At 44.8% G+C, this 24,900-nt stretch overlaps 2 protein-coding genes across 2 annotated transcripts; both read right to left on the bottom strand.

Annotated features, from left to right (window-relative positions):
- On the bottom strand, positions 1–20,785 carry LOC133128953 (uncharacterized). Its single transcript, XM_061242760.1, has 13 exons — positions 20,142–20,785; positions 19,079–19,174; positions 18,763–18,993; positions 18,451–18,473; positions 17,532–17,650; positions 16,600–17,102; positions 8,654–8,741; positions 3,900–4,339; positions 2,426–2,521; positions 2,110–2,340; positions 1,749–1,771; positions 1,007–1,125; positions 1–578 (listed from the first exon to the last, which is right to left on the bottom strand). Exons 1-13 carry the CDS (start codon positions 20,547–20,549, stop codon positions 58–60), a joined length of 2,898 nt encoding a protein of 965 aa, XP_061098744.1. The 5' UTR covers positions 20,550–20,785; the 3' UTR covers positions 1–57.
- Positions 8,806–13,421, bottom strand: LOC133129124 (E3 ubiquitin-protein ligase TRIM35-like). The gene is made up of 6 exons (XM_061242970.1): positions 12,529–13,421; positions 11,552–11,647; positions 11,236–11,466; positions 10,865–10,887; positions 10,026–10,144; positions 8,806–9,596 (listed from the first exon to the last, which is right to left on the bottom strand). The coding sequence occupies exons 1-6, from the start codon at positions 12,934–12,936 to the stop codon at positions 9,079–9,081; spliced, it is 1,395 nt and encodes a 464-aa protein (XP_061098954.1). The 5' UTR covers positions 12,937–13,421; the 3' UTR covers positions 8,806–9,078.
- Positions 20,786–24,900: the final 4,115 nt, after the last annotated feature.

Here is a 24,900-nt window from a genome sequence, read left to right as displayed (position 1 = left end):
AAAAGAGCAGCACTCTGGAGTGATTCCACTGCTATATTTTCAAACAATCCCACAGTGCTATTTTAGACTTACAGACACAGCCAGTGGACAGATCCGCAAAGTCTCCACAGAACCAAAGATTGGAAACATTCTCTCAGTGAAGCAGTGTTTAAAAGTGTAGAGAGGAGTGTTGTTACTGGGGTCAGAGAATGACACCTCCCCCCTGTCCCAGTCCAGCTGCACTCTGACCCTCTGGAGGTCCCTCTGCACAGTGAGGGGTGTAGGTGGGGAGGTCAGGGCTCTGTATTCACCATCGTACACCCCTATACCCCATACTCCTCCTGCTGGGCTCACATCCACATCCTCTTTCCTGCTGACGGACTCTTTAACCACACCCACCCACCAGCCCACACCCCCCACTTCTACATCCCAGCAGTGTCTCCCTGAGCTGAATCCCTCAGAGCCCAACACCCACAACCAATCAAATCTCTCTGGATTATCAGGAACCTGCTGTCTCTCATCACTGCGTCTCACACTGGTCAGATCCTCAGACAGTGAGAGTTTGGGATGTGCTGTGTTTGGGTCCAGAGTCACAGGAGCTGAAGGGACAGAGAATGAGACGTCAGCACTGAGCTGCACAAAGGGAAACCATCAGACACAATGGGGTCCTGTTGATATAAACTTGGTTTGACAAGAACAACATAATAACCTCAGATAAATGTGTGAGAGAAGCAGCAGAACCAAAAGACAATAATATTTCTTAAGTCACAAGGATAGTATAATCATTGTAAGAGGGAGCAAAGCCTGTCAGTGTTTCTGTAGCCCCTAAAATACAGTATCACTCTTAAAGCAGCATTTTATTATGAGCATCAGTGAGATTAAGGACTGGTGCTCAATCTCTTCACTCCAGGGCTCTCACACAGACAGGACCAATATGACTCTGACTGGCTTCATCAGCTTATGGAAAGGATGCTGAAGATTCCCCCTGTACAGTGACAATGTGGAGCTCCCTGCCCCCAGTACTCACTGTATTGAACAGTCCCCAGCATCTTATCCCACACTCTGTACTTCAGATTGCCCAGGTGCTTGGCCACATCAATCAGCGCTCCTGAGACCTTCTCTGGATCCCCCAGGGTGCACTGGGCTCTAAAATAATATTCAGGAGTCACTTGTGCTGTGGGCGGGGCTTCATTACCATAGAAGATTATCAGCAGCAACATCAGATCTTCATTCTGTAAGAAAATGGCTCCATCCCTCCCAGCGTTCGGCCACACAGCCCCACTGAGAGACACACACTCACAGCCCCACTGAGAGACACACACTCACAGCCCCACTGAGAGACACACACTCACAGCCCCACTGAGAGACACACACTCACAGCCCCACTGAGAAACACACACTCACAGCCCCACTGAGAAACACACACTCACAGCCCCACTGAGAGACACACACTCACAGCCCCACTGAGAGACACACTCACAGCCCCACTGAGAAACACACACTCACAGCCCCACTGAGAGACACACACACACAGCCCCACTGAGAAACACACACTCACAGGAGTGTGGGAGGGGGGAAGGGGGGTATTTATATTAGAGGTAAATAATATTGTAAATACTTCAATATTTCTCAATGTTCCTCCATAGTCATTATTAAAGCTTTTCAAAGGCATTTCAAACACATTCCACAGTAGCTCACTGATAGAACACTGCAGGCTAATAAACTACTCTTGATATTTAACCTGATGAGAGAGAATGGAGTTTGTTTACCTGTTTTGTGTGTCCTTGTAGCTCTGAAATAAAGAGAGTGAATTATTCACTGTAGCAAGTACTCAGTCCTTTAACACCATGTTAGAAACCATTTTTATTTAAATATCTTTAAATAACTTTTGATATTACATGACATAGAAAATTAAATGTGCTGCTTTAACACTGTTATACATGTGTACAGTGTATGTTGCATGATAACTTTGATTTAAAACACTTTCCCTGCAAGACAATAATTCTGCTTGATTAAGTTTTGAGGAGATTTTTGCAAAAATAGAGAATACTATATTGTATAAATGAATGTGTGTGAGCATTAACAGCAGTGTACATAGAGTCCTACAGACACAGAGTGAACAGGTCTTACCTGCAGGAATGAGATGTCTTCAGCTCCCAGCTCCTGTTCTAAGGCGCTGATCTGTTCTGAAAGGGATGATATCTCTTCTGTCATCTTTTCAATCTTCTCCTTCATCATCCGACTCTTCTGCTCCTCTTCCTCCCTCAGTGCAGTGATCCTGGCTGCCTCTTCATCTTTTAGGAACTGCTGAAGTTTCTCAAACTCCATCTTTATCTGTCTCTCTGTGTGCTGGGCCTGGCTCTGGAATAAACATTATTCACCATCATTTCAGAACAATCCAGTGCTGCATTTTCAACACTGTGATTTAAAGGCCTCAGTTCAGTACCTTGATGTGCTCTGCTGTTTGATCACAGATTAGCTTCACTGCATTAAAGGCTTTTAGCTTCTCCTGCAGTGGAGCCAGTGAGGTCCTGAGTTTTTCCTGGAAAGAAATGACAGAGTCCACACTTTACTGAGGAAACAGACCCACAGTAAACTCAGACACAGGGGAGCCAAGATGGAGACTCAGGTCAACATGTGTAGAAAAAATGTATTCACAGTGACACATTACATTACATTACATTATTGGCATTTGGCAGACGCTCTTATCCAGAGCGACGTACAACAAAGTGCATACCCATAACCAGGGATAAGTTCGCTGAAAGACCCTAGAGGTAAGTACAATTTCAACTGCTACCTGTACAACAAAGAAAAGGACAAGGGCCTTTTTTTTTTTTTTTTGAACAAACAAACAAACAAACAGAGCAAAAGTCACCAAAGTTAACTATCCAAACACTGCTTACCTAGCCAACTAAAAATACCGATACACAAAGCAAGTCACAGAGACAACAATTAAGGTTCACAGGGAGGTAGGGAGGGATGGGGAGAGGTGCTGCTTGAAGAGGTGCGTCTTCAGCTTGCGCTTGAAGGTGGGGAGAGATTCTATAGTTCTGACCTCAACGGGGAGTTCGTTCCACCACCGTGGAGCCAGAACAGACAGTAGTCGTGAGCGTGAGGTGGAGTTTCTGAGAGGGGGAGGTGCCAAGCGGCCTGTGGAGGCTGAACGAAGAGGTCTGGCAGGGGTGTAGGGGCTGATGATTTTTTGCAGATAAGCTGGGGAAGACCCTTTAACTGCTTGGAAGGCTAGCACCAATGTTTTGAATTTGATGCGAGCCATGACAGGCAGCCAGTGGAGGGAAGTAAGTAGGGGGGTGACGTGTGAGACACATATCAGTGCATTGCCTCTATGACAGGACATGCCAGGTAAACAGTATTTATATTCAAATTTCAATTTATAAAAGTTCTAAAAATGAAAATGTCCCAAGTTTAATGTGTTGTATTTTTAATCTCCAGTCACACATTAACAGTGATCTGCCCTCTAAGGCCACATTGTGTCAGACACATTTATCTGAGCATGAACTTTGACCCTGACTGTCCCATGCTGAGCACTGCTCCCTAACACAGCTCTGAGAACGTCTCCACACTCCTGCCCCTCCCTCCTGTCTCTTTCTGTCAGTCATGTGACATGTTGTGAGAAGCTGAAACTGCAGTCAGGCCTGAGAACTAAAATGGCTCTTTCTGCCGATTATAACCCTTTGAAAATCCAGTAACTACTCTGTTCTACATTCAAAAATCTTGGAAAACATATATTCAATATTCATTTTGACACAAAAATTATTCATAAGCTGTTTAAGCTGCCTGATAAGCTTCACTAAGGTTTCAATAGATGACAGCACTAAAAAACCTCACTTTTTCATAATCTGAACAATTTCTAATCGTCAAAAAAATACACGAAACAAACAAAAACACGGAACAGTTACCTTAACCTCTTCTGCAGCCTCCTGAACTGGTAGCAGTTTGTGGTTTTCATGTTTTTTGGAAATTTGACAGATAGCACAGATGGGTATTTGATCATCCAAACAGAAGACTTTGAGTTTCTCACTGTGCAGACTGCAGAACACTTCAGATCCTGCTTTAGCTCTCTGACTTCTCTCATTTAAGAACGTCTCACAGATATTCCTCAGAGACAGGTTATAGGGAGGATTACCCGTAGAATTTCTTCTCCTGCAAACTGGGCACTCCTGGGATCCCTTGTGTTTCCAGTACTGCTGCAGACAGGCCTTACAGAAGCTGTGACTGCATCTCAGGACAACAGGATCCCTGAAGATGTCAGAGCACACAGGACAGGAGAGGTCCTCTTCCAGGAGAGAAGATCCAGACGCCATTCTGTCTCCGTCTGTTCTGAGCTCAGTAAATAAATCTGAAGGATATACAGTGAAATCATATCATAAGTTCCCCAGTGTAGCTACAGCGTCTGTCTGTGAGAAAGTGGTACACTGTAAAAGTCCGTCTTCACTTTTACACCAGCCTTGCTCTTCAGGTTCTGCCAGTTCTCTCTCATGTATTAATACAAATGGAATCTCATTACCCACATAAACTCAGGCACACACCCTCCCTTACAAACATGCTTCACACACAGATGCATAACTGGAGCCCACAATCCATTCCTCTTCATAATATTGTCACTGATGAAGCTGATGGAGTTAGCTGTGCTTTAGATTAGTTGAATTTCACAAATACTCATGACAGGGCAGCCTGTGGTGTAGTGGTTAAGGTAAATGACTGGGACACACAAGATCGGTGGTTCTAATCCCAGTGTAGCCATAATGAGATCCGCACAGCCATTGGGCCCTTGAGCAAGGCCCTTAACCCTGCATTGCTCCAGGGGAGGATTGTCTCCTGCTTAGTCAAATCAACTGCACGTCACTCTGGATAAGACTGTCTGCCAAATGCCACTAATGTAAGAATGATTGGCTCTCAATTCAGTTCTGTCCAGAGGCTCCTGTTTCTTCCTCAGGTGTACCACCCTGGTTTGTCCACAAGAGTGCGCTGCAGAGTAAACCAAAGCCATGGGATGCAGTTAATTGACGCTAAGCCAAATCCGTATGAAACACATTCAATTAAAGATTTTAAAAACGCTTTAAAAAGGCAAACACCTTTTGAACACGGACGACAGTACATACAGACACACGTGCATTTTTTAAACCGTTGTGTCAGGAAATCTTCTCAGTGGATAAACCAAGGGAACTCTGGAGAGTAGTAATTATGCACAGGACTGGTAAAATAAGGACTAGATTTTTTCAATATTAATAGATGCGTATGTGAGAGAGATGTAGGCCTTCTCATTGCATACAGGTTCCTTACCAAAAAAAGAAAGACAATTATCTGAACAATTACGTTGTATTTTACATTTAAAAGCTTCAGTTTTATATGGGCATGCACATGTGTTGAAAACCGCCCATAGCATGTTTTCGTCTTCTACGACCCCCACCCCATCATGAGAAGACTCATGAGCGAGTGACACTGCTCGAGGAACATTCCGGTCTGAAGCCGAGCGAGGCTGTTCAGCGCTTCAAACTCACCTGGAGGTTCAGGCAACTGGGGGAATCCATGTTGAGCTATGTGGCCGTGTGGAGAAAATCAGCACGGGACTGCAATTATGGGGCGGAGCCGACGGAAATGCCACGAGAGAGAGACTGGTTTGTGGAGCTGGAGATGACCGTATTCAGCGCTGTCTGTTTGTCGGAAACGGACCGGACTTTTGAACAGGCGCTGAACGCGGCACAAACGTTGGAAGCGGCAAACAAAGACGTGCCAGATTTACAGACTCATCATTCAGAGGCCTCTCCTTCTGCAAGCAGCCCAGACGCACACAAGATGGCCGCCACACAATCAGAGCGGAGAGGGGAGCAGCCGAGACGCACACAAGATGGCCGCCGCTCAACCAGAGCGGAGAGGGGAGCAGCCCAGACACACACAAGATGGCCGCCACACAACCAGAGCGGAGAGGGGAACAGCCCAGATGTACACAAGATGGCCGCCGCACAACCAGAGCGGAGAGGGGAGCAGGGCTGAGCGTGCTACAGGTGCGGCTGGGAGCAGCACATTGCCAGCGAGTGTCGTTTCATTTCAGAAAACTGCGGCAAGAAGGGGCACATTCAGTAAGTATGCAGATCTAGAGCAGCATCAGATGCAGCACAGTGTAAAGGGGGAGGATGGAAGAAGACAAGCAAACAAGGGCAGACACAAAGAACACATCACGTCAGTGGAAGAGAGGAAAATGACTTGGAAGAGGAAGCGGACATGTTTGTAACGCTTGCCGTGAATGACACAGTGATTCCCAAAGTAGCACCCCTCGCCATGATGTTGAGGGGAAATGAGACAGAGACGCAGTTTGAAGTGGACGCGCTGGAGTAACTCTAATGAACGAGTCTGACTCTACAGCGCTATGGACCAGGGAAGTAACGCCAGAGCTGAAGACAGGCCCTCTCAAGCTGAAAACTTACACAGGCCAAAAGGTAGTGATACTGGGTTCTGTGAGAGTGATGGTAAAACACAAGGACGCTGTAAAGAACCTTCCTGTAGTAGAAGTACTGGGAACAGGACCAAATGTACGAGGGAGAGGCTGGATAAAAGAACTAGGTTCAGACAAAACCAAGCGGTGTTCAAAGAGCAGCTGGGTAAGCTGAATGGACCACCAGCAAACATCTACGTGGATAAGGAAGCCACTCCTAGATTCTTTAAACCAAGACCAGTCCCCTATGCTATGGGAGCGAAAGTGGAAGCAGAGCTTGACCACCTGCTGACAGAGGAGGTGTACTCTTGTATATCTGTACTCTAACCAGAGAACTCAGTGAGGCTCTGTACTCTAACCAGAGAACTCAGTGAGGCTCTGTACTCTAACCAGAGAACTCAGTGAGCCTCTGTACTCTAACCAGAGAACTCAGTGAGTCTCTGTACTCTAACCAGAGAACTCAGTGAGCCTCTGTACTCGAACCAGAGAACTCAGTGAGCCTCTGTACTCTAACCAGAGAACTCAGTGAGGCTCTGTACTCTAACCAGAGAACTCAGTGAGGCTCTGAAAAAGTTATCCGTCTTTCAATGGCTCTGGTTTAGTATGGGCTACTGGTCCTCCGATAGAAACAATGTAACTATCTGCTCCCACTATGCAAACTCAAACTTAATTTCTTCCCATTTTTTAAAAAAATAGAACAAAACAAAACGACATAGCCTACTAGCCACGTTTCTTGCGTTACTAGCCAAGATAACTTGCATGGAAAATGGACAGGTGGCTGCTAAAAAAAAATCTGATAAAAGCTCAGAAGTGCCATCTACCAGTGCGTCTACTCTTCCGCGATCCTCAGATGGGACAAGTCTACAGGCCGGTGAGAATTAAAAAAGAAACACCAACGAGGCGTCGCCACTATCATAAAGAATTTCTGAAATATGGATTCACGTGCCAAGTTAAAAATGAGCTCGACCACCCACAGTGTGTAATTTGCGGCGATTTTCTGGCAAATGAGAGTTTAAAACATGTCAAAATGAAACGACATCTCGAAAGCCGACATCCCGATGATGCTCAGAAACCTGTGACATTCTTTCTGCGAAAAGAAGCCGCGCTGCATGGGCAAAAGACTGTAGTGCATGGGCAAGCTACTATGCCCACCAAAGCCTTGGCAGCGTCATACGAAGTGGCCCACCTTGTAGCAAAAGCACAAAAGCCACCCACAATTGCTGAAAGCCTCATCCTTCCTGCAGCAATTGCGATGACCACCGCAATGCATGGGGAAAAGATTGCAAGTGCGCTCAAACAAACCCCCCTCTCCAATGAAACCATGTCCAAGCGCATTAACGAGATCGCTAATGACATGAAATGCCAGCTAATCGAGAGAGTAAAAAACTGCCGCTTTTCTTTGCAGTTAGACGAGTCAACTGACTTGATTAATGTCGCGCACTTAATGGTATTTATTCGCTACAGTTATGACGGGAAACTTCATGAGGACATGCTGTTCTGCTCTCCGATGGAAGGAAGGTGTACCGGTGGTGACATTTTTAACTGTCTTAATGGTTGGATGGAGGAGGCAGGGCTGTATTGGGATAACTGCATAAGCATATGCACTGACGGTGCCGGAGCTATGCTGGGGAAAAATAAAGGACTGAAAGCTAAGGTCCTTAGCGTTGCACCGCACGTCAAGTTCACTCACTGCATTATCCACAGGGAGGCCCTGGCATCCAAGACACTTGAGCCCGATCTTAACGATGTTCTCCAAACAGAAATCAAAATAGTGAATTTCATGAAATCGCGCCAACTAAATTCCAGACTCTTCGCCCTTCTCTGTCAGAAAATGGGGTCTACACATGAATCCCTTCTTTTCCATTCAGAAGTAAGGTGGCTTTCACGGGGCAAGGTTCTTACACGCCTGTTTGAGTTGCGAAGCGAGGTGCGCACCTTCCTCTCAGACGGGCACTCCCCTCTTGCGCACCATCTCATTGCATTTGTTTAATCGTGATTGCTTTGTTTGTTCCGGTTCTTGTTCGTTTTAATAAATTGTTGTAGCCATGGCTATTTCTTACAGGAATTTATAACCTTATTTTTTCAGATTATGAAAATAATTGCTGAGAAGTAAAAATTAACTTTGCAGTGGTTAATGTAGAACGATTAGGCTGGTAAGTAGAGTTATAGTAGGTAAAATGTTTGGTGGCAGGAGATGGAGTGGAGTGGCGTGAGACTGACAGTTCTGATGCCAATAGAGGGCGGTAGAGTCACTGTTACGCAGCAGCGTCGGGGTGAAGGATCTCTGCAGACTTACCTCATCACACACCTGGGAGACACACTGGTGACGGGTCAGGAAAAGAGCAGCACTCTGGAGTGATTCCACTGGTGTATTTATTACACCCCAACTCATTACACACACACACCAGTGTACTTACAATACCACCATATACCACAGGAATAACCCAGTAATAACATTCTGAGGTTATATCAGAGAGATTAGACATTTCTCATCAAGCACAATACAATGTTTGTATTGACATTTCAAATAAGACAATATTTTGTAATGATGTGTTTTTGTTTTTAACATTTGTAGTAAACCTGCTCTGAGTTGATCAAATACAGTCCTTTGACTTCAAGTGATGTTTACAAACAATGCCACAGTGCTATTTTACACATACAGACACCTTCAGTGGGCAGATCCTCACAGTCCCCACAAAGAATGGAAACAGTCTCTCAGTGAAGGAGTGTTTAAAAGTGTAGAGAGGAGTGTTGTCACTGGGGTCAGAGAATGACACCTCCCCTCTGTCCCAGTCCAGCTGCACTCTGACCCTCTGGAGGTTCCTCTGCACAGTGAGGCGTGTGAGTGGGGAGGTCAGGGCTATGTATTCCCCTTTGAATAGCTTTACACTCCACACTCCTCCTGCTGGGCTCACATCCACATGCCCTTTCCTGCTGATGGACTCTTTAACCACACCCACCCGCCAGTCCACACCCCCCACTTCTACATCCCAGCAGTGTCTCCCTGAGCTGAATCCCTCAGAGCCCAGCAAACACCCCCACGGATCAAATCTCTCTGGATTATCAGGAACCTGCTGTCTCTCACCACTGCGTCTCACACTGGTCAGATCCTCAGACAGTGAGAGTTTGGGATGTGCTGTGTTTGGGTCCAGAGTCACAGGAGCTGAAGGGACAGAGAATGAGATGTCAGCACTGAGCTGCACAAAGGGAAACCGTCAGACACAATGGGGTCCTCATGATATAAACTGGGTTTCACAAGAACAACCATTATAGCCTCAGATACATGAGTGAGAGAAGCAGCAGAACCAAAAGACAATAATATTTCTTAAGTCACAAGGATAGTATAATCGTTGTAAGAGGGAGCAAAGCCTGTCAGTGTTTCTGTAGCCCCTTAAACACAGTATCACTCTTAAAGCAGCATTTTATTATGAGCATCAGTGAGATTAAGGACTGGTGCTCAGTCTCTTCACTCCAGGGCTCTCACACAGACAGGACCAATATGACTCTGACTGGCTTCATCAGCTTGTGGAAAGGATGCTGAAGATTCCCCCTGTACAGTGACAATGTGGAGCTCCCTGCCCCCAGTACTCACTGTATTGAACAGTCCCCAGCATCTTCTCCCACACTCTGTACTTCAGATTGCCCAGGTGCTTGGCCACATCAATCAGCGCTCCTGAGACCGTCTCTGGATCCCCCAGGGTGCACTGGGCTCTGCAATAATATTCAGGAGTCACTTGTGCTGTGGTGGGGCTTCATTACCCTAGAAGATTATCAGCAGCAACAACAGATCTTCATTCTGTAAGAAAATGGCTCCAACCCTCCCAGCATTCTGCCACACAGCCCCACTGAGAAACACACTCACAGCCTGACCCCACTGAGAGACACACACTCACAGCCCCACTGAGAGACACACACTCACAGCCCCACTGAGAAGCACACACTCACAGTCCCACTGAGAGACACACACTCACAGCCCCACTGAGAAACACACTCACAGCCCCACTGAGAGACACACACTCACAGCCCCACTGAGAGACACACACACTCACAGCCCCACTGAGGGACACACACTCACAGCCCCACTGAGAAACACACTCACAGCCCCACTGAGAGACACACACACTCACAGCCCCACTGAGAGACACACACTCACAGCCTCACTGAGAGACACACTCACAGCCCCACTGAGAGAGACACACTCACAGGAGTGTGGGAGGGGGGAAGGGTGGTATTTATATTATAGGTAATTAATATTGTAAATACTTCAATATTTTTAAATGTTCCTCCATCGTCATTGTTAAAGCTGCAGTAATTATTACAGAGAGAGAGGCATTTCAAACACATTCCACAATAGCTCACTGATAGAACACTGCAGAGCTAATAAACTACTCTTGATATTTAACCTGATGAGAGAGGATGGAGTTTGTTTACCTGTTTTGTGTGTCCTTGTAGCTCTGAAATAGAGTGAATTATTATCATTGTAGCCAATACTCTGTCCATTAACACCATGTTAGGAACCACATTAATATCTTTAAATAACTTTAAATAACTTTTGATATTACATGACATAGAAAACTAAATATGCTGCTTTAACACTGTTATACATGTGTACAGTGTATGTTGCATGATAAAGTTGATTTTAAACACTTCCTCTGCAAAACAATAATTCTGCTTGATTAAGTTTTGAGCAGATTGAATGACTTTTACAAGAATAGAGAATACTATATTGTATAAATGAATGTGTGTGAGCATTAACAGCAGTGTACATAGAGTCCTACAGATACAGAGTGAACAGGTCTTACCTGCAGGAATGAGATGTCTTCAGCTCCCAGCTCCTGTTCTAAGGCTCTGATCTGTTCTGAAAGGGATGATATCTCTTCTGTCATCTTTTCAATCTTCTCCTTCATCTTCTGACTCTTCTGCTCCTCTTCCTCCCTCAGCGCAGTGATCCTGGCTGCCTCTTCCTCTTTTAGGAACTGCTGAAGGTTCTCAAACTCCATCTTTATCTGTCTCTCTGTGTGCTGGGCCTGGATCTGGATTAAACATTATTCACCATCATTTCAGCACAATCCAGTGCTGCATTTTCAACACTGTGATTTAAAGGCCTCAGTTCAGTACCTTGATGTGCTCTGCTGTTTTATCACAGATTAGTTTCACTGCATTAAAGGCTTCTAGCTTCTCCTGCAGTGGAGCCAGTGCAGTCCTGAGTTTCTCCTGGAAAGAAATGACAGAGTCCACACTTTACTGAGGAAACGGACCTACAGTAAACTTCACTGCCTACAGACAGCACAAGAGTCCCTGCTCAGACAGAGGGGAGACAGAATTCTGTTTTCACAGACAAAATTCAACATCCATCCATCAATCCATCCATCCATTATCTTAACCCGCTTATCCTGAACAGGGTCGCAGGGGGGCTGGAGCCTATCCCAGCATACATTGGGTGAAAGGCAGGAATACACCCTGGACAGGTTGCCAGTCCATCCCACGGGCAATTTAGACTCTCCAATCAGCCTAAGCTGCATGGCTTTGGACTGTGGGAGGAAACCCACGTAAACACGGAGAGAACATGCAAACTCCACACAGAATGGTCCTGGCTGACCGGGATTCAAACCCAAAACCTTTGCTGTGAGGCATTCAATATCCTTCCATCTTAGACCACATTGTGTCAGACACATTTATCTGAGCATGAACTTTGACCCCGACTGTCCCATGCTGAGCACTGCTCCCTAACACAGCTCTGAGAACGTCTCCACACTCCTGCCCCTCCCTCCTGTCTCTCTCTGTCAGTCATGTGACACGTAGTGAGGAGCTCCAACTGCAGTCAGGCCTGAGAACTAAAATGGCTCCTTTTGCAGATCATTTCACTTTGGAAATACAGTAAATACTGACATTAGAATGTGAAATCATGAAACATTTTAATATTCAATGTTAATTATACTTCTGTTTTCAGTTATACTGATAACCTTCACCAAGAGCTCAGTAGATGACAGCAAAACAAATCATTTTTAATCATCAAGAATTTTCTGATGAAATTTGTAAAATATAAAGTTAATAAAATAAAGGATGAATGTGTAAATTGCGTTATAACCAGTTACCTTATATTCTTCTGCAGCCTCCTGAACTGGTTGCATTTTGTGGTTTTCATGTTTTTTTGAAATTTGACAGACAACACAGATGGGTATTTTATCATCCAAACAGAAGACTTTGAGTTTCTCACTGTGCAGACTGCAGAGCACTTCAGATCCTGCTTTAGCTCTCTGACTTCTCTCCTTTAAGAACGCCTCACAGGTATTTTTCAGAGACAGGCTAATGGGGGGATGTACCCTCGAAGATCTTCTCCTGCAAACTGGGCACTCCAGAGATCCCTTCTGATCCCAGTACTGCTGCAGACAGGCCTTACAGAAGCTGTGACTGCAACTCAGGAGAACAGGGTCCCTGTAAATTGCAGAGCACACAGGACAGGAGAGCTCCTCTTCCAGTAGAGAAGGAGATCCAGATGCCATTCTGTCTCCGTCTGTTCTGAGCTCAGTGAATAAATCTGAAGGATACACAGTGAAATCATATCATAAGTTCCCCAGTGTAGCTACAGCGTCTGTCTGTGAGAAAGTGGTACACTGTAAAAGTCTGTCTTCACTTTTACACCAGCCTTGTTTTTCAGGTTCTGTCAGTTCTCTCTGATGTAATGCAAATGGAATCTCATTACCCACATAAACTCAGGCACACACGCTCTGTGAGGGCCGACGGTCCAAGGCTAAAGTTAACTACTCGCGCACAGTAACGTTACGTTCTTGTTAGCAAGGAAAAACCTCCACGGGACCCCGGTGTAAAAAGATGACAAACGAATATTTATTCACGTTCCACAGCGAAATCTTCATACAGGAGTATTCAAAATAGGAATTTCCAAAACTATAACTTAGGCTGGCTCTTTATGCCACGTTACTAACAGCTACGGTAAGAAAACTGTTTAGCTTCAGTCTCCCAAGTCACCGCCGACTCTACACTGACAAACCTAGCCGCTCCTGAACATGATTACAGAAAGGTGCGTTCTTCTTAAAGTGACGGTAGCCCTAATATTCTATTATGAGCTCTGAGCTAAATAAAACGTTCTCATATGCTTACCTAATTCAAAACACATCTTACCTTGGCTCCTATACCCTCCCTTATGATTCACACACAGATGCATAACTGGAGTCCACAATCCATTCCTCTTCATAATATCATCACTGATGAAGCTAATGGAGTTAGCTGTGCTTTAGATTAGTTGAATTTCACAAATACTCATGACAGGGCAGCCTATGGTGTAGTGGTTTAGGTAAATGACTGGGAGACCAAGGTCGGTGGTTCTAATCCCAGTGTAGCCACAATAAGATCCACACAGCCATTGGGCCCTTGAGCAAGGCCCTTAACCCTGCATTGCTCCAGGGGAGGATTGTCTCCTGCTTAGTCTAATCAACTGCACGTCGCTCTGGATAAGAGCGTTTGCCAAATGCCACTAATGTAAGAATGATTGGCTCTCAATTCAGTTCTGTCCAGAGTCTCCTGTTTCTTCCTCAGGTGTACCACCCTGGTTTGTCCACAAGAGTGCGCTGCACAGTAAACCAAAGCCATGGGATGCAGTTAATTGACGCAAAGCCAAATCCGTATGAAACGCAATCAATTAAAGACTTTAAAAAGGCAAACACCTTTTGAACACGGACGACAGTCCATACACACGTGCGTTTTTTTAACCGTTCGGTCAGGAAATCTTCCCAGTGGATAAACCAAGGGAACTCTGGAGAGTAGTAATTATGCACAGGACTGGTAAAATAAGGATTTTTTTAATAGATTAATAGATGCGTATGTGAGAGAGATCATTGCCTACTCATTGCATACAGGCTCCATACCTAAAAAAGAAAGACAATTATCAGAACAATTACGTTGTATTTTACATTTAAAAGCTTCAGTTTTATATGGGCATGCACATGTGTTGAAAACCGCCCATAGCATGTTTTCGTCTTCAACGTCCCCCACCCCATCATGAGGAGACTCATGAGCGAGTGACACTGCTCGAGGAACATTCCGGTCTGAAGCCGAGCGAGGCTGTTCAGCGCTTCAAACTCACCTGGAGGTTCAGGCAACTGGGGGAATCCATGTTGAGCTATGTGGCCGTGTCGAGAAAATCAGCAAGGGACTGCAATTATGGGGCGAAGTTCAACACTAACATCCTGACCCTCTCGGACAAAGTGAGCGCTTTCACAAAAAAGTTGCAGCGCTGGGCAGCCCGTGCGGAGAGCGGGGATTTTGAAATGTTTTGGGAGCTGCATGACTTTTTGGAGGAGAATGACATGAATGCCAATTCATTGAAAGCCTCAATTACCATTCATCTCCGAAGTCTCCTCGACAAATTCCATCAATATTTTCTCACGGGAAATGTAGAGCATTATGACTGAATATGACAGCCATTCACCAGCTGCTCTTCAAACGACCTGCCATCTGAGCTCGAGGATGCGCTGATTGAGCTGTCCAGCGACCGCACATTACAGAAGTTGTAACGCAGGAATACCCCGGATTGTCCAGGGCTACCATGGACATTCTCACGCCTTTTGGATCGACCTATCTGTGCGAGAAGACATTTTCGTCTCTGGCCAATATGAAAAATAAATACAGATGTCGGCTCAGCAGCGTGGAGGAAAATCTTTGTGTCGCCGTGTGCAGCATCAATCCAAGAATTAACTTGCTATGTTCGCGGAAGCAGGCCCATCCTTCTCATTAACATAGCCTATGTATGTTATTAAAGAAAATAAACCAGAGGAAGAAACTAAAATAAATAAAGCGAGATCGTTATAGCCGTGTTTCTGTCTCTCTCCGCCTCCAGATTAGCTGCTCTGGTGTTGTGACTCTTGGCTCCCGTTTTAGATCTGGACTGGATCTGATGATTTGTGCATTTGTTTAATCGTGATTGCTGTGTTTGTTCCGGTTCTTGTTCGTTTTAATAAATTGTTGTAGCCATGGCTATTTCTTACATGAATTTATAATCTTATTTTTTCAGATTATGAAAATAATTGCTGAGAAGTAAAAATTAACTTTGCAGTGGTTATTGTAGAACGATTAGGCTGGTAAGTAGAGTTATAGTATGTTAAAATGTTTGGTGGCAGGAGATGGAGTGGATTGGCGTGAGACTGACAGTTCTGATTCCACTAGAGGGCGGTAGAGTCACTGTTACGCAGCAGCATCGGGGTGAAGAACGAGTGAAGAAGTCAGGCTGTTAGAAGAGGTGTGTGAGTCACACTCGTTTCTCTGGTCCTGTTCAACTTCCAATGAAAGTAACGATACAGATATCTCCTGTCTTTACGTTACTGCGCACACAATCCCAGCGCTCCATTACAACTGCTATGAGCACTATTTTATTTGTGCCAAGGGGATGCGTTTTAAACAATGAAATGTATTCTGAGATGTGTATAGTAGCCTCAGGTGGAAGCTTGATTTTTGGTCCTTAAGGGCATCTCTGGAGGTTAGACTCAATAAAGTAGGATCCTTACTGATTCCACCCTCTTTTGTGTTTTTCCTGAAATGATTGGCAGACCTGAACACCCAATCACAGCACTGCAGCACCCTTTCTGCGCTGAGATTGATTTTCAAGGAGGGAGCCTTGGGGGGGCTCCACTGATCTCAGATCAGCTCAAGTGAGTGTGGAATGAACCCAAACCCAGCGTATGAGGGGCGTATTTGTCTCTGTCTGCGTTCATACTGCACCAGAGAGAGAGACTTACCTCATCACACACCTGGGAGACACACTGGTGACGGGTCAGGAAAAGAGCAGCACTCTGGAGTGATTCCACTCGTGTATTTATTACACCCAACTCATTACACACACACCAGTGTACTTACAATACCACCATATACCACAGGAATAACTCATTACACACACACCAGTGTACTTACAATACCACCATATACCACAGGAATTACTCAGTAATAACATTCTGAGGTTATATCAGAGAGATTAGACATTTCTCATCCAGCACAATTCAATGTTTGTATTTACATTTCAAAGAATAGACAATATTTTGGAGTGATGTGTTTTTGTTTATAACATTTGTAGTAAACCTGCTCTGAGTTGATTAAATACAGTCCTTTGACTTCAACTGATGTTTACAAACAATCCCACAGTGCTATTCTACACATACAGACACCTTCAGTGGGCAGATCCGCACAGTCCCCCCAAAGAATGGAAACAGTCTCTCAGTGAAGGAGTGTTTAAAAGTATAGAGAGGAGTGTTGTCACTGGGGTCAGAGAATGACACCTCCCCCCTGTCCCAGTCCAGCTGCACTCTGACCCTCTGGAGGTCCCTCTGCACAGTGAGGTCTGTAGGTGGGGAGGTCATGGCTTTGTATTCCCCATCGTACAGGGCTATACTCCACAGTTTTCCTGCTTGGCTCACATCCACACGCCCTTTCCTGCTGATGGACTCTTTAACCACACCCACCAGCCAGGCCACACACCCCACTTCTACATCCCAGCAGTGTCTCCCTGAGCTGAATCCCTCAGAGCCCAGCACACACCCCCACCAATCAAATCTCTCTGGATTATCAGGAACCTGCTGTCCCTCATCACTGCCTCTCACACTGGTCAGATCCTCAGACAGTGAGAGTTCAGGATGTGCTGTGTTTGGGTCCAGAGTCACAGGAGCTGAAGGGACAGAGAATGAGACGTCAGCACTGATCTGCACAAAGGGAAACCGTCAGACACAATGGGGTCCTCATGATATAAACTGGGTTTCACAACAACAACCATTATAGCCTCAGATACATGTGTGAGAGAAGCAGCAGAACCAAAAGACAATAATATTTCTTAAGTCACAAGGATAGTATAATCGTTGTAAGAAGGAACAAAGCCTGTCAGTGTTTCTGTAGCCCCTTAAATACAGTATCACTCTTAAAGCAGCATTTTATTATGAGCATCAGTGAGATTAAGGACTGGTGCTCAGTCTCTTCACTCCAGGGCTCTCACACAGACAGGACCAATATGACTCTGACTGGCTTCATCAGCTTGTGGAAAGGATGCTGAAGATTCCCCCTGTACAGTGACAATGTGGAGCTCCCTGCCCCCAGTACTCACTGTATTGAACAGTCCCCAGCATCTTCTCCCACACTCTGTACTTCAGATTGCCCAGGTGCTTGGCCACATCAATCAGCGCTCCTGAGACCGTCTCTGGATCCCCCAGGGTGCACTGGGCTCTGCAATAATATTCAGGAGTCACTTGTGCTGTGGGCGGGGCTTCATTACCATAGAAGATTATCAGCAGCAACATCAGATCTTCATTCTGTAAGAAAATGGCTCCATCCCTCCCAGCATTCTGCCACACAGCCCCAGTGAGAGACACACACTCACAGCCCCACTGAGAGACACACACTCACAGCCCCACTGAGAGACACACACTCACAGCCCCACTGAGAGACACACACTCACAGCCCCACTGAGAAACACACACTCACAGCCCCACTGAGAAACACACACTCACAGCCCCACTGAGAGACACACACTCACAGCCCCACTGAGAAACACACACTCACAGCCCCACTGAGAGACACACACTCACAGCCCCACTGAGAGACACACACTCACAGCCCCACTGAGAGACACACACTCACAGCCCCACTGAGAGACACACACTCACAGCCCCACTGAGAGACACACACTCACAGCCCCACTGAGAGACACACACTCACAGCCTGACCCCACTGAGAGACACACACTCACAGCCCCACTGAGGGACACACACTCACAGCCCCACTGAGAGACACACACTCACAGGAGTGTGGGAGGGGGTAAGGGAGGGTATTTATATTTGAGGCAAATAATATTGTAAATACTTTCATATTTTTTAATGTTGCTCCTTAGTCATTATCAAAGCTGCAGTATTTATTAGAGAGAGGCATTTCAAACACATTCCACAGTAGCTCACTGATAGAACACTGCAGAGCTAATAAACTACTCTTGATATTTAACCTGATGAGAGAGGATGGAGTTTGTTTACCTGTTTTGTGTGTCCTTGTAGTTCTGAAATAAAGAGAGTGAATTATTATCACCATGTTAGAAACCTCATTAATATCTTTAAATAACTTTAGATATTTTTGACATAGAAAATTAAATTTACTGATTGTATGTTGCATGATAAAGTTGATTTAAAAAAACTTCCAATGCTTTCAATAATTCTGCTTGATTAAGTTTTGAGGAGATTGAATGACTTTTGCAAGAATAGAGAATACTATATTGTATAAATGAATGTGTGTGAGCATTAACAGCAGTGTACATAGAGTCCTACAGACACAGAGTGAACAGGTCTTACCTGCAGGAATGAGACGTCTTCAGCTCCCAGCTCCTGTTCTAAGGCTCTGATCTGTTCTGAAAGGGATGATATCTCTTCTGTCATCTTTTCGATCTTCTCCTTCATCATCCGACTCTTCTGCTCCTCTTCCTCCCTCAGTGCAGTGATCCTGGCTGCCTCTTCATCTTTTAGGAACTGCTGAAGTTTCTCAAACTCCGTCTTTATCTGTCTCTCTGTGTGCTGGGCCTGGATCTGGAATAAACATTATTCACCATCATTTCAGCACAATCCAGTGCTGCATTTTCAACACTGTGATTTAAAGGCCTCAGTACAGTACCTTGATGTGCTCTGCTGTTTGATCACAGATTAGCTTCACTGCATTAAAGGCTTTTAGCTTCTCCTGCAGTGGAGCCAGTGCAGTCCTGAGTTTCTCCTGGAAAGAAATGACACAATCCACACTTTACTGAGGAAACGGACAGACAGTAAACTTCACTGCCTACAGACAGAATGGCTCTATTCTGTTTTCACAGACAAAATTAAATATCCATCCATCCAGCCATCCATTATCTTAACCCGCTTGTTCTGAACAGGGTCACAGGGGGGCTGGAGCCTACCCCAGCATACATTGGGCGAAAAGCCGGAATACACCCTGGACAGGTCGCCAGTCCATCGCAGGGCACACACACCATTCACTCACACACTTATAACGACAGGCGATTTAGACTCTCCAATCAGCCTGCATGTCTTTGGACTGTGGGAGGAAACCGGAGTACCCGGAGGAAACTCACACAAACACGGGGAGAACATGCAAATTCCACACAGAGGCCCCGGCCGACCAGGATTCCAACCCAGGACCTCCTTGCTGTGAGGCATTCAATATCCAGAAGTTTTAAAATGAAAATATCCCACAATGTATACTTAGTCTCTCATGACACATTAACAGTGATCTTCCATCTGAGACCACATTGTGTCAGACACATTTATCTGAGCATGAACTTTGACCCCGACTGTCCCATGCTGAGCACTGCTCCCTAACACAGCTCTGAGAACGTCTCCACAATCCTGCCCCTCCCTCCTGTCTCTCTCTGTCAGTCATGTGACACGTAGTGAGGAGCTCCAACTGCAGTCAGGCCTGAGAACTAAAATGGTTCCTTTTGGAGATCATTTCACTTTGGAAATACAATAAATACTTACATTAGAATGTGAAATCATGTCACATTTTAATATTCAATGTTAATTTTACTTCTGTTTTCAGTTATAGTGATAACCTTCACCAAGGGCTCAGTAAATGACAGCAAAACAAATCATTTTTAATCGCCAAGAATTCTCTGATGAAATTAGTAAAATATAAAGTTAATAAAATAAATTATGAATCTGTAAATTGTGTTATAACCAGTTACCTTATACTCTTCTGCAGCCTCCTGAACTGGTCGCACTTTGTGGTTTTCATGTTTTTTTGAAGTCTGACAGATAACACAGATGGGTATTTGATCCTCCAAACAGAAGAGTTTGAGTTTCTCACTGTGCAGACTGCAGAGCACTTCAGATCCTGCTTTAGCTCTCTGACTTTTCTCCTTTAAGAACATTTCACAGATATTCCTCAGAGACAGGCTAATGGGAGGATGTTCCTTTGAAGATCTTCTCCTGCAAACTGGGCACTCCAGAGATCCCTTCTGATCCCAGTACTGCTGCAGACAGGCCTTACAGAAGCTGTGACTGCAGCTCAGGAGAACAGGATCCCTGAAGATTTCAGAGCACACAGGACAGGAGAGCTCCTCTTCCAGGAGAGAAGGAGATCCAGACGCCATTCTGTCTCCGTCTGTTCCGAGCTCAGTAATGGCTTCTGCTAAATCTGCAGTTTAGTTTCACTTTTACTTACTGCTGTAACTGCAGGTAAACTTCATAAATCTATTTAAATGTCTGCTTCTCAGTCTGTTTTTGTTTCTCTACCTTTAGAAATTCCTTAATTTCTGAAGAATATGCAGTGAGAACATATCCTGAGATTCCCAGTGTAACTGAAGCGTCTCTGTGCGTGAGAAACTTGTATTTCGCTCTTCCTGGTAGACATGCCTGGTTTTCAGAGACACTTCCTGCAGGGGGCAGCATTGTGCCACTGAGATTTGAGTGGCTGATCTGCCTGCAGATTTACACCAGTGTCACGAAGTAATAACACATTATTTGATGAAAGTCACTTCCCCAACACTGCAAGAGAGGGAAGGTTCATCAATGTTAGAAAGCCATCGTAGGGCAGCATTTTCTTCCTTATTAAGGTTGATCCTCTGGGAATTACATTGATTTTTAAATAGAGATTCTGTGTCATAAGACACTTTCTTAGTAAAAGTTATTTTGAGAAAGAGAAAATGTTTATTTAGACCTAAAACGACTAACAGAACTTATATAAAGTACAGAATGATTGTAGTTCCCGAAAATACATCATAAGGGTTCTGATTGTACCAAACCTTTCGATGTAAACCTCTATTAAATATAAAATAGAGGTTTATATCTTTGTCTACCCATTTAGACGAAGAGATAAAAAGGAGATATAAAGGTTAATATAAATAAAGATTTTGCAAAGCTCTAACAGGTACACAGCAGCAATGGTGTAGTTAACCTGACTCCACATTTGCTCTGTACAGAGTTTGAGGTCCGTGCGCAGGTCGGTAAAATCCTACCCACTTCCTTTGCGATCACGGAATTGACCCGATTCAACTAAAGAACTTACGGTCTTCAGTCCAGATGGAGAGGAGTTGAATCCGGCGTTTTCACTCTGAGCCTCAGGCGGCTAACCCCACATTTACCTACATTTACCCTGAGCGACAGCGTTTATCGCAACATAAGGGGCATTACAGTAAAACTAAATAAAATATATTTGTGCAAATATTATCACTGCAACACGTTGTTGTCATTAAAGACACTTGTATTTTGTCACGTAAACTTTGACCTCTGGATCTCAGGACCGTCAGGCAGCGCTCCAGTGGATGTGCTGCACGGGCTGACGTTGCTCTGTGGTGTTGCCGGTCACACGTAATTGGCTGCAGTGTCGCCCGGGGCGACCGTGTCTCGTTGCTCTCCGTCGCCCTCTGCAGGTCAGTCGGGTGTTCACGGCCTGGTCGCTCAAGCTACGCCAGACGCGTCTTTGCCCGACTCGTCTCAGGTCGTCTCAGGACCGCACACATCTCCAGAAGCAGCAGCAGCTTGACGCTTCGTGTTGGGCCTGCAGAGGGCGCTGCTGCACGTCTATGGTCCGTACAGCAGAAGAGCGCCATTCGGTGTACGGCTGGTATGATACGCTATTCTAAATAACGTCATGAAAGACAATTCAAAGGCAGCGTTTCTGACACAAGGGACATGCACACCAAAAGACGCTACTACAATTCCAAGTCTCAAACGAAAAAACGAAACCGTTTACGGTGAACCCAAAATTTGGACACAGCACAGTCAACAGACATGGTGACAGTGGTGTTAGGGAACTACAGAAAAACAAACAACCAAGGAGCACTCTTATGCAACCGCAAGAAAAGCAACAATAAAATAAATAAATAAATAAATAAATAAATAAATAAATAAATAAATAAATAAATAAATAAAATCAAAGGAGCGATTTAATTTCCTTTTGTTATAGTCACAGTGACCTGCGCGTGGAAGACCCAAATATTTAAACAAGGAAGAGAAATGTTTTGGGGCTGACCGACGGTACAGCCCCAAAAAAGAGGACCTCTGGCCTCAGGTTTTTGATGGTAAATTGATCGGTCCTGTCACGTTTCAGATCTGTTTTGCCATGGTTTATGTTTATTCATTTTGTCTTAGTCTCCTATTGTCTAATCATGTATTATGTTAGTCTAGGTTCGTCATGTTGTTTCGTTTATTTCTTGTTACGATTTATTTTCTTGTCATGTCTAGTTATGTTTCGTTACGATTTCTTTTTTTCCTTGTTATGTTGAGTGGTTATCGTCTGAGTTCGTTTAGTGTTTTATTTAGTGATTTATGTTTATTGTTACGTAGACTGGTCATTGGTTAAACATACACTTTTACCTGTCTTTCCGCAAACCTTGCGTTCCGCCTTTCTCTCTCTCTCTCTCTCTCTCTCTCTCTCTCTCTCTCTCTCTCTCTCTCTCTCTCTCTCTCTCTCTCTTTCTGTCATTCACACCCTAATTGTTTCTATTTTGTCTATTTACTAAAACTACTAACGCTAGATCAGGATTGGGTAGAAACTAACAAACTAATCATGTGTTCATGTTACCTTACGTTTCTCGTGCATGTCATTTACTAATTTACTAATGCTAGGGCAGGATAGGTTTATTACTAACGATTACTAATCACCTTCTTAAAATTGTCATCCATCGCACCTGTTTTCCATTTCCTTGCTACGCTCTAACTAATTGTCTACACCTGTCTACACCTGCATTTATATCCCAGTCGCGCTTCTGTTCACTGCAAAATTGTCTGCCTCTTGTTTACAACGCAACGCTTAAGCATTATTTACGGTTTGAGTCACGTTACGATCCAAGCCTGTTTTACCGACCATCGTTTATTGATTTCTGTTTCGTTGATCATCGTTTGTTTTTTGACCACGTCTTCGCTTACCGTTTTTGTACCTTTGCCTCGCTGATTGTTTCATGGTTTCGACTTCCGCATCGCCGTCGACTACGACCCTGCCTGCCGTCCGCCTGTATTTCTGCCCCGCTGACGGCTCTCCTGCTACCGGACCTTCCTGCACGTCTACCGACTACGAGTTTGCCTCTTCCCTCGGCACCGTGCTTTTTGTTTGTTTTGTGTTTGTTTGGCTGGATCTACGTGTATGGATATTGCTTGTTTTGACTACGCTCCTGGGATTCGTCCCGAATAAAGCCCTGACGGGACTTTATCTAACCATTGTTTCGGAGTCGTGCGTTTTGGGTCCACCCCCCACGCATCCGTCTCAGGTCCACTGATAATATTGTTAAAAAAAAGTGCACCACTCGGTCTGGGGTAAAAATAAAAATAAAATCTTTAAAAAAATAAAGAAATCACTCGTTACCATGACAATACAGCCAGAATCGGCTTTAGATTTAGGACGTGGAAAGTAGGATATCTAGAGAATTTACAATGTTGCAACCAATGGGGGGTTAAAGAACTACATTTAGTAAATTTGCAGTTCTCCAGGGACCAATGAGACACAGTAAGGTGGAATAAGGGGTAATCAGACCTGGGTCAAACACACAACTGTTTTGGATTCAAATACTTATCTACGCTTTACTGAGTTTGTACGGTAAAGACATACTCTCAAAACGTGCCAACCCCACCTTCTGGTGGATCTGGATCAATCGAGCGCAGAACAGCATTTGAATTTAAAAACAATTACCCCTCCGATCGCTCCTGTTCCAGCGGAGCTAGCATGGCGCAACAAATCCTTTTCACATCAGCAGTAAAAGTAGGGGAAAGAGGGGGCGGCCATTTTAAAATCTGTCTACAGAAATCCATGTTTGGCATTTACATTTTTATTCACCTTTTTATTTTCCTGTTTTTTCCTTTTTTATTTTATACAGTATTGAAAACAACAACAAAAAAAAGAGAAATGCGCAGCGTTCACAGTTTTCCCGAGGAATTCTCTCTGAAGTGGATCTCTACGGGGCGCCACACTCCACGGCCCGAGGCGCGCTCCGTCCTCCGCTCAGAATTCGCGCTGGGAGTCCAGGCCCCATTTCTAAATCATCTACAACACTTCATGGAGTGTGGGCCCGGGCTACACCGCTAGGCCTCACCTCTGCTACCAGAACATTGTGCTGCATCTCATGCTACCCCTGGACTTTCCACCTCTGTTCCACACTCAGTGCCAACAAACAGCAGCACACTCTGCGGCTGTCCTGGACCACAGTCAAAGCCCCCTCACCTGTGGCAACTGATGCTTTGGCTCCCTCTTCACTGACCTCCATCTTGGCTCTCTGTAGAGCCTTGGAGACATACAGTGGCTCTAAGCCCAGGGAATAGGAGGAAACCATAGTTAACTGTTACATAATAACGCAGTCTTTGAATTAATTCAAGTGTGCTTGCTGATAGGAGTAATACTGCCGTTTTGCTTTTCTGCCATGAGGGGGCGCTGGAGTGTCATTTTCATTGCAAAGAGCCAATGAATCAGGACCGAATTTGTAGCAGTGGCTGTTTTTTGAGTTTTTTTTACAA

The sequence above is a fragment of the Conger conger genome, chromosome 5 (assembly GCF_963514075.1).
Source record: "Conger conger chromosome 5, fConCon1.1, whole genome shotgun sequence".
In the NCBI taxonomy this organism is placed as follows: Eukaryota; Metazoa; Chordata; class Actinopteri; order Anguilliformes; family Congridae; genus Conger; species Conger conger.
Note: the sequence above shows the minus strand (reverse complement) of the source record. Positions and strands in the feature narration are given on the sequence as shown.

Bases quoted from the DNA above. Each gene is read 5' to 3' on its own strand.
- LOC133129124 (XM_061242970.1), bottom strand. From the start codon at position 12,936: ATGGCATCTGGATCTCCTTCTCTACTGGAAGAGGAGCTCTCCTGTCCT. The intron at 11,467-11,551 runs GTACTGAACTGA...TGTTTAATCCAG, and splicing joins AAACAGCAGAGCACATCAAG to ATCCAGGCCCAGCACACAGA. The intron at 10,145-10,864 runs GTAAACAAACTC...ATATTATTGCAG, and splicing joins TACAAGGACACACAAAACAG to AGCCCAGTGCACCCTGGGGG.
- LOC133128953 (XM_061242760.1), bottom strand. From the start codon at position 20,549: ATGGCGTCTGGATCTCCTTCTCTCCTGGAAGAGGAGCTCTCCTGTCCT. The intron at 17,651-18,450 runs GTAAACAAACTC...ATATTATTGCAG, and splicing joins TACAAGGACACACAAAACAG to AGCCCAGTGCACCCTGGGGG. The intron at 8,742-16,599 runs GTATGTGTAGAA...TGTGTCTCCCAG, and splicing joins TCTGCCCACTGAAGGTGTCT to GTGTGTGATGAGGTAAGTCT.